This window comes from Syngnathoides biaculeatus, chromosome 12, assembly GCF_019802595.1.
Source record: "Syngnathoides biaculeatus isolate LvHL_M chromosome 12, ASM1980259v1, whole genome shotgun sequence".
In the NCBI taxonomy this organism is placed as follows: Eukaryota; Metazoa; Chordata; class Actinopteri; order Syngnathiformes; family Syngnathidae; genus Syngnathoides; species Syngnathoides biaculeatus.
In genome coordinates, this window is record NC_084651.1 from 10,468,523 (window position 1) to 10,485,701 (window position 17,179).

The 17,179-nt window shown below is 41.9% G+C and overlaps 3 protein-coding genes across 12 annotated transcripts in view; 1 reads left to right on the forward strand and 2 right to left on the reverse strand.

Moving 5' to 3' along the window:
* Positions 1-2,858, forward strand: part of spock2 (SPARC (osteonectin), cwcv and kazal like domains proteoglycan 2) — a 44,987-nt gene extending 42,129 nt beyond the window's left edge. For 4 of the 6 annotated variants that reach the window (XM_061837264.1, XM_061837263.1, XM_061837262.1 and 1 more), the window contains one exon: positions 2,025-2,855. In XM_061837264.1, coding sequence (XP_061693248.1) covers positions 2,025-2,170 — 146 coding nt within the window. In that variant the 3' untranslated portion in view covers positions 2,171-2,855. Of the gene's footprint in view, positions 1-2,024 lie in introns of all 6 variants that reach the window. The other 2 variants (XM_061837261.1, XM_061837265.1) reach the window with 2 other exon arrangements.
* A 2,480-nt stretch (positions 2,859-5,338) lies between these two features.
* On the reverse strand, positions 5,339-11,020 carry tysnd1 (trypsin like peroxisomal matrix peptidase 1). 2 transcript variants are annotated; one of them, XM_061837259.1, is made up of 4 exons: positions 9,901-11,020; positions 8,449-8,579; positions 8,010-8,195; positions 5,339-5,914 (listed from the first exon to the last, which is right to left on the reverse strand). In XM_061837259.1, the coding sequence occupies exons 1-4, from the start codon at positions 10,788-10,790 to the stop codon at positions 5,712-5,714; spliced, it is 1,410 nt and encodes a 469-aa protein (XP_061693243.1). In that variant the 5' UTR covers positions 10,791-11,020; the 3' UTR covers positions 5,339-5,711. The 2 variants fall into 2 exon arrangements, with proteins under 2 accessions (XP_061693243.1, XP_061693242.1); XM_061837258.1 differs by having other exon boundaries at positions 5,341-5,914; positions 9,748-11,020.
* A 622-nt stretch (positions 11,021-11,642) lies between these two features.
* The window catches only part of sar1ab (secretion associated, Ras related GTPase 1Ab), a 5,551-nt gene continuing 14 nt past the window's right edge, over positions 11,643-17,179 (reverse strand). The window contains exons 1-8 of one of the 4 annotated variants that reach the window (XM_061837951.1): positions 17,099-17,179; positions 15,746-15,823; positions 15,584-15,654; positions 15,295-15,414; positions 14,881-14,946; positions 14,688-14,791; positions 14,470-14,601; positions 11,643-12,570 (exon numbers count right to left, since the gene is read on the reverse strand). The exon at positions 17,099-17,179 is cut by the window's right edge and continues 14 nt beyond it. In XM_061837951.1, the coding sequence (XP_061693935.1) occupies positions 12,454-12,570; positions 14,470-14,601; positions 14,688-14,791; positions 14,881-14,946; positions 15,295-15,414; positions 15,584-15,641 (597 nt within the window). In that variant the 5' untranslated portion in view covers positions 15,642-15,654; positions 15,746-15,823; positions 17,099-17,179 and the 3' untranslated portion in view covers positions 11,643-12,453. Of the gene's footprint in view, positions 12,571-14,469; positions 14,602-14,687; positions 14,792-14,880; positions 14,947-15,294; positions 15,415-15,583; positions 15,655-15,740; positions 15,824-16,517; positions 16,995-17,098 lie in introns of those variants that run through there. The other 3 variants (XM_061837952.1, XM_061837950.1, XM_061837949.1) reach the window with 3 other exon arrangements.

Here is a 17,179-nt window from a genome sequence, read left to right on the forward strand (position 1 = left end):
CCGTAGCATTTCTCCTCAAACTGCAGTTTTTCCAGACTATTAAAACAGGCCAACACAAAACATATACAAGAACTTTTTTTTTCTAAACTAAAAACTTGCAGCCATCCAAATTGAACACCGTTGTTTCTCATAAAAAGTAAAACCTCACAAAAATTGTCATTGCACAGAATAAACTTTCCTTGTACCTTTGGATCACAACTCCCGGAGCGCAGTTAAATGTACATTTGAGCCATAATTAGGTAACAAATATAGAAACTCTTCAATAAAATACAGAATTCAACCACAATGATTAACAGTTATGTGAATACTTTGAGGCATTATTTTTTTTTAAAGGCTCTTGAACCTAATTAGAATGTGGAGCCGTATAGGTATATACAGTGAAGAAAATAAGTATTTGAACACCCTGCTATTTTGGAAGTTCTCCAACTTAGAAATCATGGAGGGGTGTGAAATTTTCATCGTAGCTGCATGTCCACTGTGAGAGAGATCATCTAAAAAGAAATATCCAGAAATCACAATGTATGATTTTTTTTTTATCAATTTATTTGTGTGTTACAGCTGCAAATAAGTATTTGAACACCTGCCTATCAGCTAGAATTCTGACCCTCAAAGACCTTTTAGTCCGCCTTTAAAAGTCCACCTCGACTCCATGTATTATCCGGAATCAGATGTACCTGTGTGAGGTCATTAGCTGCATAAATACACCTGTCCACCCCTTACAATCAGTCAGACTCAAACTTGGAACAAGGCCAAGACCAAAGAGCTGTGCAAAGACACCAGAGACAAAATTGTACAACTCCACACGGCTGGAAAGGGCTACGGAGAAATTGCCAAGCAGCTTGGTGAAATAAAGGTCCACTGTTGGAGCCATCTTTAGAAAATGGTAGAAGCTAAATATGACGGTCACTGTCAATTGGAGTGGAGCCCTATGCAAGATATCACCTCGTGGGGTGTCAATGATCTTTAGAAAGGTGAGGAATCAGCCCAGGACTACACGACAGGACTTGGTCAATGACCTGAAAAGAGCTGGGACCACCGTTTCCAAGGTGACTGTTGGTAATACACTAAGACGTCATGTTTTGAATTCATGCATGGCATGGAAGGTTCCCCTGTTTAAACCATCACGTCAAGGCCCGTCTTAAGTTTGCCAGTGACCATTTGGATGATACAGAGGAGTCATGGGAGAAGGTTTTGTGGTCAGATGAGGCCAAAATGGAACTCTTAGGTGATAATTACCGTGTTTGGTAATTGGTAATGGTTTGTGTTAACCGTGTTTGGAGGAAGACGAATGATGAGTTCCATCCCTAGAACACCATCCCTACTGTGAAGCATGTGGGTGGTAGCATCAAGCTTTGGGGGTGTTTTTATGCACATGGGAGAGGACGACTGCACTGTATTAAGGAGAGGATGACCGCGGCCATGTATTGTGAGATTTTGGGGAACAACCTCTTTGTCTCAGTCAGAGCATTGAAGATGGGTCGCGGTTGGGTCTTTCAACATGACAATGACCCGAAGCACACAGCCAGGAAAACCAATCCGTGAGAAGCATATCAAGGTTCTGGCGTGGCTTAGCTTGTCTCCGGACTGAAACCCAATAGAAAATCTGCTGAAACTCTGTGTTTCTCAGCAACAGCCCAGAAACCTGTCTGATCTCGAGGAGATCTGTGTGGTGGAGTGGGCCAAAATCCCTTCTGCAGTGTGTGCAAACCTGGTGAACAACGACAGAAAATGTTTGACCTCTGTAATTGCAAACAAAGGCTACTGTACCAAATATTAACATGGGTTTTCTCGGGTGCTCAAATACTTTTTTGCAGCAGCATCACACAAATAAATCATTAAAAATCATACATTGTGATTTCTGGATTTTTCTTTTTATTATTATCTCTCTCACAGAGGACATGCACCTATGATGAAAATTTCAGATCCCTCCATGATTTCTAAGCGGGAGAACTTGCAATTTCGCAGGCATGGTAGAGAGGCAAGTTGCACATTTCTACAACAACTTCCTTTTTCCCCCCCTGTAGACGACGGACCCGCGTATTCGGGCGACTTCGGCAGCGGCGTGGGCTGGGAAGACGAAGAAGAGAAAGGCGGCGAGGAGACCGCCGAGGAGGCGGAGGAGGAAGAGGGCGAGGCGGGAGAGGCGGATGACGAGGGCTATATCTGGTAAAGAGTCGAGCGTTTGAACCCGCAGCCTCCCTCTCTGTCTCTTCTTTTTTGTTTTTTCTCCTCTCCCCCAACGGCACCTCCATGTCCCAAACACACGCAAACAACAAACCAGAGGAGGAAACTCCCAAGGTGGACATTGAGAAGGGAAACGTATCACTCGCGGTAATAGTGGGGGTGTGCAGTCAAACAGCTTGTCCCTCATATTTGTGAATCTTTGTTCTATTCTCTTGTACGTACGTTTTATTTCTAGGAGACTTTCTGGTAGATTAAAATGGCTGACCATCTCTTATTTCATTCATGAATTAGATTAGAAACTTTATGATTTTATTTTTTTTTTTAAGTTGAAAGTATACAGAGGACATTGACTGTGACTTTAAAGTCCTCATCTCATGCGCTTGAGCTCATGTGTGACAGTAGTGCTGTCTCATTCTTAACGCGTCAGTCCCGCAGCTTGTAAATAACGTCAAGTCCACGTTGTGTACCGGACGGGAGGTCACCGCGCCCCGGGCGCCTCTCGCTTAGGTGACAAGTGTACATTGTATCGTCGTGTGGGTCGCTTGTTGTGTTTATTAAAAAAGGAGATAATAAGCATTCAATAAACGTGAGTGTGTGTGGTCGCAGCAGGCCACCGTACATCGGAGTCTTTGTCTGAATATCGTATATGCGGTGCACGTATTCACTTCCCGCTGCTCGTGGCTGTGACACTTAAATGAAAACAACAACAACAACAAAAAGTTAGAATGTGATGCAAATTAAACCAATATTGCAAGAAAAAATTATTTCAAAATTGTAATATTCCAAAGGATTTTTTTTTCACATCTTACAGCTTTTATCGGAGAAGTGACAACTTTTCCCTTCATCTTACGACTTTATTTTGGAAAAAAAAAAAAAAAATCTTTTTACAACTTAGGTTTTTCTTGGAATATGACAGTATTGCCATAAAATGTTGACTTCTTGTCTATAATATTCTGAATTAATTTTTCAGAAATTCAGAATTTATGCTTTTTTAAATTTTATTCTCTTTTCCCTTAATATTATGATTGCACCATTGAGTTATTTCTCACAATATTCTGTTATTCTTGTAATGCTGTAAGTCTCATAATATTCTCTTTGCTCATTATTCAGAATTTGCTCATGTTACAATTGGAATCAAAACAATTTCTCATGTTAGAACTTTATTTTCACCCATTATAACTTAACCCTCAAAACTTTTACATATGATTTCCCCTCTTAATATTAATTACTTGATTCTTGTACTTTCCTTTTTGTACAATTACAAATTGGACTCCCCTTATCATGACTTTAATCTCGTCCAATTTCTTGTAATTTACAACAACTTTCAGAAAAAAAAAATGTTTCCCCTTGTTTCTCATTTTGTTTCTCTTAACTTTACAATTTTATATCATTTATCCTCATAGCTTCTGGTGAAATTGGAGCTTCTATATTATTCATACATTTTAGTCATCATATTACAATATATTTCACCTAAATATTCATCCTTTTGCCTTGTCTGGAGTTTTTGCTTTTGTTTTTTTGGTTTCGTAAAAATAATACTGGACAGCTGAAACCCATAAATCACTTAAATGTTACCATATATGTATGTATATACAGTATATATGTGTGTGTGTATATATATATACACACGTGTGTGTATATATACATATACATATATAAATGAGTGACAACTGGAGATATTTCTTGTAAAGCAACGACGTGCAGTGGCAGTGTGTTGCTGGTGTATTCTGTCTGTATGCTGACGTAAAATCTCATTATCCGAGTTGTACTGTCACACCTTATTTCGAACGGTCGCATCCGCCGGTATCGAAAAATATGTGTCGCACGGCTTATACGTGGGCGAAAACTTCCAAGCGTGTTGTGCTGGGAGCAAACGATCCCCTGTAGCAGATGTCTGACTCTCTGTTACCCGATGGGACCAATCATTCTGTGCAACCCGTCAGCCAATTATTACTCGAACGCTTTCATATGCTGACACGTTTCCAGCCTGGCGGAAAAAGAAACGACAGGGAAAACCCAAACATATGCTTGAGCAAACAAGTTTGCAAACACTTATTTATAAGCTACAGTGCCATGGACTGTCAACCAAACAAGAAAATTGCTGTTACAATATTGTACACAATACACCTAAATGTGACATGTTTTTATTTAAAATTACCTTTAGTCGTACAGTAAATGCTTTGAAGAAGACATTTACCACTTTTAGCATGATTTAAAATTGTCAAAAACACTAACGCTAAAGTATGACATGACTGAGCGGTTCTGTCTATGCGCTGCTCATGTACCACATGGCTACCTTATCACTTATTATTACTAGACGAGTGGCTTTTTGTTCACAGTATGAAGTGAAAAATTCACGCATTAAATTTTCACTCGTCGATGCTGCACTTCACTTGTCTTTTAATGTGCCGTAATTCCCGCCCTACACAGCGTACCTGGTCACAAGCCTCACCGAGTACATTTTTTTAAAGGAAATACTATTTGGTACATACATAAGCTGCAATTATGTAAAAACTGCAAGTGTCCACATTGGAACACGAGATATTTATAAAGACGGTACACAGAGTGTTCAATACTAGCGCGGTGCTAACGCTACCCCCACTAATGCAAGTGCTAATGCTAGCGCCGCGCTAAAGCTAGTGCTAACACTAGTGCCGCGCTAACGCTAACAGGGCCGGTTAGAACAAAACTTCACAGAGACACGCCAGTAACACAGCAGATACACGCTAGCATAGCGCTAACAGGGCCGGTAAAAGTCACGTTCCTACCTTTTCTGCTCAAGTGCCCTCTTGCAGCTGTTAGAAAAAAATGCACAAATTAGCCGAATCGCCGCATAAACTGCAGGGATAAAGCGTGTGAAAAAAGTTGCGGCTTGTAGGAAATTACGGTTGTTGTCAAATTGGTGCATGGCCAAATACAAATACCCTGCAATACATATAAAAATTGATTTTGAATTTGAGATGCTTTGGCATAGCTGTTCCATTCAGTCCATCCGTGTGGTCTGAAAATGGCAAATCTTCACCCAGCCAAGCTGCCAACTCATGGGCAGAGAAAGTCAGTATGACGGCAACTATTATGTAAACTAGCTAACTTGTAGCATCACAATGTGGCAAAAAGAGACAATTTCAGAAAAGAGCAAAAGACCATTTTTTTTATTCATTTGGTTTCTCTGAGCTTTTTTTTTTTTTTTAAGACCTATTGTGGGAACAAAATTCAGTTTTCCATAACGTGTCCCCCTTTTAGTCACAATCTCAACCGCCATAGACTACTAAAAATAAACAGTACAGAACAACACTCACCCTTTGCAAACACTAATGGAGGAAGGTGCTTGCAGAGCGATATTGTCACCTAGTGGCACTTTTTCAGTATTGCTACAATAGTGCAGAAATGTTGCGTTTGACTTCTGCTCCTGAATGTAACGTACCGTATATGGAGTTAATTGTATCAATCATTTTGTAGCTCATTCCGGTCTTCATTATGTCACAGTAAGTGTCGTTCTGCCTTTTGTGTGTATCGTCACATGGCACCTACAGTTTGCTTTGTGTATCTTGTAGCCTCCACACCCTTTTCACTTGTTCCTCTGCGGCATCCAGGGCGTCAAACGCCGCCGCGTGCCCAGACCGACTAAAGCGGTGCAGCGGTCCTTGCAGCACGCTCACCGGAACGCAGAAGTTGAGGTGGGGGTAGGTTACCTTGGCGGACAAATCCCTCGTGTTGCTGGAGACGATCCCTGCAAGTTGAAGACGTGCTCAAATGATTACAAATACTTTGTTTCTGTGCTTGAGTATATTTAACAGGTACAGTGAAGGCCGCATATATTCATAATCCCGTACTCACCGAGTTTTCTTTTGGCCCCTATCATCAATTAGTCACTTAAAAAAATAATTTGTACTTGGCGGCACAGTGGGTCAGCTGGGAAAGCGTTAGCCTCACAGTTCTAAGGTCCCGGGTTCAATCCTGGACCCGCCTGTGTGGAGTTTGTATGTTCTCCCTGTGCCTGCGTGGGTTTTCTCCGAGTGGGCACTCCGGTTTACTCCCAAATTCCCAAAAACATGCAACATTAATGGGACACTATAAATTGCCCCTAGGTGTGATTGTGAGTGGAAACTGTTTGTCTCCATGTGCCCTGCGATTGGCTGGAACCAAGTTCAGGGTGTACCCCGCCTCCTGTACGTTCACCGCTGGGATAGGCTCCAGCACTCCCCGTGACCCTTGTGAGGATAAGTGACAAAGAAAATGGATGGATGGATGTTTTGTACTTAATCAGAAGCAATCAAATTATTCCTTGGCCCCATCTAATGGAATCTTGTTCTTGTGTTGTTTTAGGGTTGATTATTGATATACATTTTTTTTGGTCTGCATTTGAGTTGTCCTATTTTGCTACCGGTCCTTGAACGCACGTCATCAAAAGTGAAAGTTATGCTTCAGCTTCTCTCCCACAGCAAAATCCGGTGTAGTCTACTTTGCCATCACAACTTCCCTATATTCTCCAACTTGTACTGTTGTACGTAAATGCAGTAATGTGAGTTTTACTCAATCCCACATAAAGCAGTCGTGCGCTTATTTGTGAGCCCTTGTGTTATTAAGGCTAGTATGACAGCTAGTACTTGATGAGCCTCATGTGAAGGTGGTTTGTTTGTGTTGAATAACCTCAATACTGAGTACAACACAACTGTTTATGCAACATGGGTTGATGATTGTGTACATGCATGAAGTTGAGGCTTTATGGTCCTGTCCATTTTAAGTGCGTAGCCACCATATTTTGGCACAACTACAAACTTCTTTCAGTGTCAGTTCACAGATTTCTGCATTCACTAACCCCTGTGAAGGGTGAGTTTTAATTCTATTTCTACTTTGATTATGTCTAACAACTTATTTACTCTTATTTTAAAGCCGAGAACTGTATTTTCTGCTCTGCACTACCAAACAGACTACTTTTTTAATCTCCACAGATGACTAAACAATCTAAAATAAGACATAACTAAACAACATTTGAGTCAACTGCGGTTTCGATCTTGATTGATTGCTTTGAGATCTTGGGAACTTGCGAGGCAGAAAAAAAAAAAAAAAAAAAAAAAAAAAAAGGGAACGGCAGCGTCATGGGCGTCCTTGATGGGAGCATTGACAACGACAGCAACAGATTTGGAGAAGAAAAATATTCCCCGTTCGCGGCCTTTAGAGAGTTGTTTGACGTCCACGGCTCCGAGAATGATCCATGGCGAATGTGTTGTGTGCCAGCCTAAAAACTACCAGCTGCTTCTTAGAAATTGTCCATTTAATTGGAAAAAAACATAAAAGTAATTGCATTTTTTTTGTCATTTATCATTATTTTATCTACCTTTTTTTGGTCAATTCCCATCAGCAAACCTATGGGAACGCATCATTTCGATAGCGTCCAGCTACCCCCCCCCTTTCTGTAACGAGCACTATAAGTTAATGAAAAAGGAAATTGTGTGCATTTTTTCCCCTCTGATGCAGTCATCAAAGGGGTATTGTATGTGATTGACAATAAAAAAAAAAATTACTTTTCACCTTAAAGACATATCAGTCTGTAGTTTGACATTCACTGAAGGTGATTATTCTGTTTTTATGTCATTTTTAGACAAGTATCTGTGAGTGTAAACCAGGGGTTGTGGGTTCGTACCCCACTGGGGCCTCCACTCCCTGAGAAGGGTTGCGTCAGGAAGGGCATCCGGCGTAAAAATTGTGCCAAACATATATATGCGTTCATCTGAGATGATACGCTGTGGCGACCCCGAAAGGGACAAGCCGAAAGGAAAACAACAACAACAACATCTGTGAGTGTAACTTTGCTTGGTTATCACCTAGCAGCTCTCCTGTCGATGGTCGCACCACAGCACCCCCGCTGGCCCCTGCCTGAACTGCGCATGTGGTCTGAAACATTATGGTCTGGCGGTTTAGACTGATGGCTTTAGAGAGGACACCGCAGGTCAGTGAAGGGCCGCAGCGGCGGCCCAGGCCACCGTAGCCCACCACCATCACGCATTCACCTGCAGGTAGAGACCAAAATATTAATTATTCATCACAGGCTGTCCGTGAAGTAAAATACATTTCGAATGTTTTTAAAAAGTGTACTTAAATTCACATAAAAGTGTGTGGGAGCAGTAAAACAATATAAACCTGTTTTTAATTTTTCCATAATCACAGATTTGTAACTGTTACATGTCACATGAATTCAAACAATAACCCCACATTGCCTTTAATCACTTATGTAGACCAAAAAAAAAAAAAAAATCCCCAAACCTGTGTTGAACTCGTGAGCCATTCGAGGGATGACGACATCCACGATGGATTCTCTGGGCTGCACCACAGCGACATCGTAGGGCGACGACGCTTTAGTGGAGAAGAGGACGTCACCCACGTTGTCGAGGACTCTGAAATGCATGAAAAAATTCGACATGAGAAATTCAGCATTTAGGAATTGTTTCCTCTGGAGCGGCTGTGGCCCAGTAGGTAGAGCAGGTCGTCCAGTAACCAAGGATGCCATAAGGTGCGGCCAAAATTCTGTCTAAATAGGGGTTGGTGTCATGGAAATATAGTGGTACGTTGACTTCAGTGTTTAATTACTTCTGGGACCAAGCAAATAAATTTTCCCAATTGAAATGAATTGAAATACTGTTAATCTGTTCCAGGTCCCTCCAAAAAGACAATTTAAAAAAAATATTTTAATCAAAAAAAATGACTGTTTAAAAAAAAAAAAAAGACTGGAGCAAAGAAAAAAAAATGGTTTTATGAAGCAAACTTTCTGTACTGTTGTATCCTGTGTTGGAAGTGTGCCTCTAAAGGGTGTGGCGCAATGACACTTTGAAGATGGAGTCGGGTTGGCTGGTTAGTCTGTGTGTGTCTGGGTGTAAGCTATGGCCGACAGCAGCTCCATGCAACTGTGCTGAAAACTGTGAACTTGCATTTTGGGATCATTTGTGAAGTATTTAGAAATTTAAACTACAGTAATCCCATCCAAATAGCCAAACAGGAACCAAACACTGTTGTGAACAGAGAAATTCCACGCATACCGTATTTTATACAATATGAGGTGCACCTTCAATGAATAGCCTATTTTAAAACTTTCTTCATTTATAAGGCGCACCTCATTATAAGGCACATAGAATAGACGCTGCAATAGAGGCTGGGGTTACGTTATACCTCCATTACATGGAGCTGCACTAAAAGCTCATTTATTGATCCATATATAAGGCGCACCGGATTATAAGGCACACCGTCAGCTTTTGAGAAAATTAAAGACTTTTAGGTGCGCCTTATCGTGCAGAAAATACAGTAACCTTCCAAAAAAAAATTCATAAACACAGCAAATAGCAATAATAGCAAAGCGCTACTATTCTATTAGACAGCTTGAGCTAGCCTCATTTCATAGTTCCTTGGCACCAAGATGCCATAAGGTGTTTTTCATTAAATACAAGCTACAGGATTAATAAAAGTAATTATTAACCTATTGAGAGGACAACAATTCATAATTTTTCACGATTCGAGATACAGCTCGATTATATTGTTTTGGGTTAGCTAATGTGTTTTCACAGCGTGCACCTGTCCCCGTGGTAGAACTTGAGGGCGACTGCGGCCTTCCCGTTGACAACATGTCGGCAGGTTAAAACCAGCTCCGAGGTCACAACGACCCCCGAACCCCACTGCTGCCCGCTCTCGACCAAGCACACGATCGGGTAATCGCCCACATTTGACCTTCGGGTCGTGAAGACTTCTGTGGGGTGAAGCCAGACATCTCGGAGTGGATCCTGAATGTCAGCGCATTGGACAATGTTCCTGAGGATCGAGTGGATGGAACAGACAAGCGTGAGCCCGATCCACTCGTTTGCTTTCCAGCCGAACGGCGACACGATCACCCCAACCAGGTGCAGGTGGTCATCTTCCATCGCGAACAAGCCGCCGCCCTCCGTGCCGGGCAGGCAGCGGGCGTCCGTGAGGATGATGGCGTTGTCTTCACCCGCCAGGTTGCTGACGACGCCCCTGCTCACGGTGCCGTTGAAGAGGTCCGAGCAGAGGGAACCGAACGGCGAGCCGCACGCGACAACTGGGGAGCCTTTCTGAAGAGACGAACTCATCCGCCAGGAGACTGGGCCCAGGTGCGGCGTCCTCGCCTTGAGGACAGCAAACCAGCTGAGGTAGTTGACATCGCGGATCAGGTCGTCATCCACATCGCCATGGAAACACCACTGGTCAGCCTGATGGAAAAGTGTCTGGAAAGTCTCTTTGAACTCCACACAGTTGACGAGCATCAGCAATTCAGCTTCATGCTCTTGGGTGCAGTGACTTCCAGTGGGTGAGCAACTTTCACCAACTCCGCATGCATTGGCCTCAACGCGACCACGGGAAGAAAAGGTGACGCCGATTTTAAGGTTGTCGCGGAAGTTGTGACGTAACAGTAGGCGACGCTCGCTAGCATGCGACGACTTTTCGTCTGCAATGAAACTCAAAAAAGGTAGGCCGGTGCATATCAACGCTCCGGTGCTGGGATAGATGATAACGCCACTAAAGCTTACGGGCCCACGAGCAGAAAAAGCTTCGGTCAAGGTAACAACACAGCAGCACCTCTCCACGTCGTGTACCTCCATGCTGGTGTTAGCAGAGCAGGTGTACTTTGCCCATGTCGGCGCTTAACAATGTTTAACTACATAGACAGGTTGAAATGCAACGCTTAAATAAAGCACAACGGAGGCGACACAACCACCACCACACCGAGAAGTGGGGGAAAAGGCACGTCTCATAAACAATTTTGACCTGAAAAAAATAAAACTTGATCGACAACTTCCTGGTCTCGTTTGATTGGCCTGTGGGAAGTGACGACAGTTAAAAGACGGTGGGTTTTCCGGTGTGTTTCCATAGAATGAAATGTGCAAATTAGCTTATGAGGTTACTGTAAATTATAAATATGCCACACTATAATATAAGTATGTGATAATTGAAATTTTAATTATTAGAGCATTTCAAATTGATTGATTGTGGTTGCGTCTGATTTTGCTCGCTGAAAAGACGACACTGATTGTGATTGGCTAGGACCTGATGGGACATTTATCATTTAAAAAAAAACTAATTAGAGATTTAAATCATACTTTATGCCATACATATTTGAAAACAATATAATACGATAACGTCATTAAAAAATGCAGTTTGGGAGAATAAATTGAGAGTGTGGACTCGTCTGGCTTGTGATAAGGACAAGGGCGACACTTGCCGGAGGTTGTGATTGGCTGGAACGAGGAAATCAAGCCTTGAGGTAAATTTATATGTATTTATGTATTATATATTTTAAAATAAGTATTGTTATACTCACTACAAAATATAATACTACTATGATAATTTAAAATGTAGTTTGGGGTCGTATATATATTTTATTCAAAAAACAAGTGTAATAAATCATGAAAAAGAAGCAAAAACTTTAAAGAAAATGTTTATTCTGACCCAGTTTGAATGACAATTTGACCCACCTTTTGTAACAACTTCAGAGCATGACGTAAGTATATAAATAATACCTAATTATGTACAAATAATATTTTAACAATACAGCAACCATTACTTTCACAGATATATATTTTTTATTGCACAGATATTTTTTTATTGCCTAACTGTTTAAGCACCGCCACGGAAGTACTCTCATAATATCACTGCATGTGGTGAGCAGCTATTCATCACAAAGTACTCCGGTCTTGTCGAAGGAATTATCCACGTCACATATTCTGTACCACCTTCATTGTAAACTTCAACTATATAACACTGGGCTGTCGTAGTGAATCTCACAGCAAAAAAAAAAAAAAAAGAGTAAATTAAAGCAATTTGCATTCTTAGTGGTAAAACCTGTTTTCAAACTCACCCCCCCCAAAAAACCTTGCATACATTTCAAGTGAGTAATTAGATCCACAGTTCAACGTGCTTCAGTGGCACCGGTGTGTGTCTTCACACAACCCGCAAAACTTGAAACAAACCGACCTTTGGTGTAAGTCAAAACCAGCTGCTAAAAATAAGCAGCGGGTCAGAAGCTGACTCACTGTTAATGACACTTTCTCTCTGGCATCCAAAGGAGGGGGGGGGCACAGCATGAGGATCCTTGGCTTCACTCAAAAAACGACTTTAACATGCTGTAGTATGATGAAAGAATACATTGTCCACAACCTTAAATGCATCCCCAGTTAAGACAGTCCAAATCATACTGGTACATAAATAGAATATCTCGTATTGTTTTGTAAATCAGCATTGAAATTTGGATCAGTTTCCTTTGGATCAGTCAATATATTGGGACAGCCAGCGGAATCCTTCTCCGTATCCTTGTCTCTTCAGCACGCTGCACATAAAAATCTCCATCGGCCTTAAATACAGCTCCTTCAGTGAGACTTTGCCCTAAAAGAGAAACACAACTACCTTGTACACGTAAAGTACACGAGGCTCCTTTGTGTACTCATCCCACGTAAGTGGCGCATCAGAGCAGTAAGAAGTGTTGTTGTTCCAAAATGCTTTTGTACGAACAGAGCTCTCCCTCCGAGTTAAATTAATACATTTCTCAGCCATTGTATGGAGAACGTAACATCTTTTTTTAATAGCAGTGATTGTATTCAACACAACAGGGCAAGAGGTGTGCATGTCAGGGGTTAAATTTCCTTCACACACAGTTGGCAGCCCGCCTCTTGTTACTGCTCTGGTACTACTGCTACTACTACAAAGGCTGAAAATTGTCTTTGGTGTCAGTACCAATCATGCATCTTCTTCTTCATTTTCTTTCTGCTTATCCCATTAGGGGTCACCACAGCGTGTCATCTTTTTCCATCTAAGCCTATCTCGTGCATCCTCCTCTCTAAACACCCACAGTCCTCATGTCCTCCCTCTCAACATCCATCAACTTTTCTTTGGTCTTCCTCTCGCCATTTTGCCTGGCAGCTCCATCCTCAGCACCCTTCTACCAATACACTCACTCTCTCGCCACTGGACATGTCCAAACCATCAAAGTCTGCTCTCTCTAACCTTGTCTCCAAAACATCCGACTTTGCCTGTCCCTCAAATGAGCTCATTTCTAATCCTATCCAACCTATTCACACCGAGCGAGAACCTCAACATCTTCATTTCTGCCACCTCCAGTTCTGCTTCCTGTTGTTTCTTCAGTCCCACCGTCTCTAATCCGTACAACATGGCCGGCCTTACCACTGTTTTATAAACTTTGCCCTTCATCCTAGCGGAGACTCTTCTGTCACATAGAACACCAGACACCTTTCGCCAGCTGTTCCAACCTGCTTGGAACCGTTTCCTCACTTCCTTACCACACTCACCATTGCTCTGGATTGTTGACCCTAAATATTTGAAGTCGTCCACCCTCACTATCTCTTCTGCCTGTAGCCTCACTCTTCCCCCTCCACTTTTCTCATTCACGCACATATATTCTGTTTTACTTCGGCTAATCTTCATTCCTCTCCTTTCCAGTGCATGTCTCCATCTTTCTAATTGTTCCTCCGCCTGCTCCCTGCTTTCCAGTGCGTGCCTCAATATAATCTGCGAACATCATGGTCCAAGGGGATTCCAGTCTAACCTCATCTGTCAGCCTATCCATCACTACCGCAAACAGGAAGGGGCTCAGGGCGGAATCCTGATGCAGTCCCACCTCTACCTTAAATTCTTCTGACACACCTACGCCACACCTCACCACTGTTCTGCTGCCCTCGTACATGTCCTGTACTATTCTAACATATTTCCCCGCCACACCAGACTTGCGCATGCAGTACCACAGTTCCTCTCTTGGTACTCTGTCATAGGCTTTCTCTAGGTCTACAAACATATAATGTAGCTCCTTCTGACCTTCTCTGTACTTTTCCACGAGCATCCTCAAGGCAAATAACGCATCTGTGGTACTCTTCCTCGGCATGAAACCATACTGTTGCTCGCAGGTACTTCCTTCTGTCCTGAGTCTAACCTCCACTACTCTTTCCCATAACTTCATTGTGTGGCTCATCATCTTTGTTCGTATGTAGTTTCCACAGTTCTGAATATCACCTTTGTTCTTAAAAATGGGGACGAGCACACTTTTTCTCCATTATTCTGGCATCTTCTCTCCCGCTAGAATTTTATTGAATAAGTTAATAAGTCAACAACTCCACAGCCACCTCACCAAATTGCTTCCATACCTCCACGGGTACCCAAACATGCATGTGACATGCAAAAAAAAAAATGAAAATAAAATAAAAAAGGGTCGAGAAGATTAAAAACTAAAAAGAAATTAATGCAAATGCAATTTTCTATGTCTATTGATGTCACCTTTCCAGTCGTGTGTCCGTGCAGACCGAGCATCCCTCGCAGCGCATCCTCGCTGATGGCCTCCGGACGATCGATTTTGTTTCCCAGAATGAGAACCGGCACATTGGAGATGGTGTCATCGGTCAAAAGCGCCTGCACATAGCAGAAGAAAAGTCCTGTTTATGCGGTATATGATTATAAATTTGCGAAAAGGGGAGAAAGGTAAGATTCAAGCTGACATCCAGCTCCACTTTCGCCTCTGCCAGTCGCTCATGATCAGCACAGTCCACCATGTAAACGATGCCGTTTATGGCTGGGAGGTAGTTCTTCCAGATGCGTCTTGCTGAGACAGATTAAAAAAAAAAAAATCAAAACAAAAACATTGTTCGTCCAAAGTTGCCAGTTGACAAACAGGATCACTTTGCTCCTTACCTTGTGTGTGACCCCCCAGGTCAAACGTGGTAAAAGTCATTCCCGCAATAGTCAGCTCCTCGGATGCTGGACACAAAGCAACAGTATGAGGTGATTGATACACGGGATGGATCAATGGATTAGATCAGTAGTTCTTGGTTGGCGAACGGGACAAGACAAGTTCATAAATGTGTGGTTGCCAGCAGTTGTGGCATGATCAGCTGCAGACGATGATCGGAGTTCGAAACATAGAATCATTTGAGTCAGGTGAACAAAACTGACGCGTGTGTTTTGACCTAAGCCCTGCAGATAGACCGATCCCCGCTTAAGACGAAATGGACTAGACAGACTCTTATATGGATGATAGATGGAAAGATGGATGGATAGATGATAGATAGGTGTACAGATGGATAGACGGAGAGATAAAATAAATACTTGGGTGCAGCGTGGGTACGTGCTGGCCCAGCCTGTCGTCTCGGAGCATGTGCAGTAATGTGGTTTTGCCAGCGTTGTCCAATCCAAGGAACACCAACTTGCCAGACTTCTTGTACAGTCCTGCACACCGTGAATAGAAACCGTGTGTATTACTGTGAAATGTTTTATAATAGCACGAGAACAGATTAGTTCACTTTCCATTTTACCCAAAGGGGAGAATTGCCTCTGAATTTGAACATAATGGAGGTTTCTGGCATTATTGACAATATTACTCATTTTTGGACAGTACCTAACAGTTGCAGGACGCTATTGAAGCCTCTGTAGAGCCAGTCAAAAATAAAAGACATGGTGCTGGACTGCCTGTAATGCAGATAAGCATGAAGTAAACACACTACATGTATGTGAAAGAGAGTAAGCGAGAGAGAGAGAGAGAAATATTCCATTACTCAACTATTGCCGGCTGGAGTGCAAAATCTCCTCATAGGCCGCTTTCTCCTTGAGCCTGAATAATTCTGATGGTATGCGTAAGCTATAAGAGAAGAAAAGAAACATTTTGCTTTCTTACTTGATGATTATTGTCATTATTTTTAAATGTCATTATTTTATGTTTGACCTTATGTACAGCGCTTTGTTACACCTGCTGCTCTATAAAATCTATTTGAGTTGATATCACAACATATTGAAAGTAGTATAACGGTCCCTTTTTGTGACTTTGCGTCAGTTTAGCTTCTCAGTCGTTCATAAGATGGTCTTCCTCGGACTATTTTTATGATGACAAGGACACTTGAGCTCCACACCTCTTTCTATAACACACACATACACAGCTGTCACTGTGCATATGCAACACGATGGGCTATCATACCAACTACGAGGGAAATACATCCCGTGTTGACCTACTTTTCTTTTATATTTCACCAAATTCCATAAAGTTTAACGTTAAAATACACCCGTGTGCTGTACTATTATAAAGCTTTGTTGTTTGAGTTTTTCGTTTGCTTGTTTGTTTGTTTTGTGTTCACTGACAAGTCAACTACATTGATTTCCACGTTATTTTGGTACTCAATGATGACAACCGGTTTGAATTAATCGCAAAAAGACCGGTGACAACGTTTTGTCGCCCCAAAATCAACAATTAGAACCTAACAAGCACGCAGAAAAGTTTGGAAAGATGAAATGAAGTCCGAGTCTGGTGACATAAAAATACATGACACAATCGTGATTACCCAAGACAGCGACTTGAAGTGAATAAACAACCACCTTGTTGCGATCCGTTTATGATCCCAGCGTCCTCTTCAACTGCAAGGCGCTTGGTAAGTTTGACAACCGGAAGTGCGTCATTGTCTGTAGCCCATTCGCTCCGAACTTGTGATGCTAACCGGCTTAATTAAAATTACAAATGCACAATTGAGATATCGAAAATTCGTAACTATTGGACTACACCTGACTCACTTGTAAATGTTGCGGCTCTCGCGTAATTCGTTATTGTTTGCCGTAATGGTAAATTGCTTGCTGAAATAAAGTTTTGAGAAAAGCGTCACTGTCATAGAAAACATTTTGGAATAGATTTTAAAGTCCCGGTTTCCAATAATATTTAGATGTTCTTAATGCCTAGGATGATGAAATACATTTTTTTTTCCTCTAACTGTTCATTTTAGAAAAGAATACATGTAATTGTAAAAAATATATTTTTAATTCTGCTGCTTTATAATAACACTAATTAATACATATATTAAAAAAGATATTTTTCACAAACTAGTTTAGGTATTAGTGGCATGGTGGAGCAACTATAGAGCGTTGGCCTCACAGTTCTGGAGACTGGTGTTCAAATCCCGGACCCATCTGTGTGGAATTTGGATGCTCTACTCATGGCTGCATGGATTCTCTC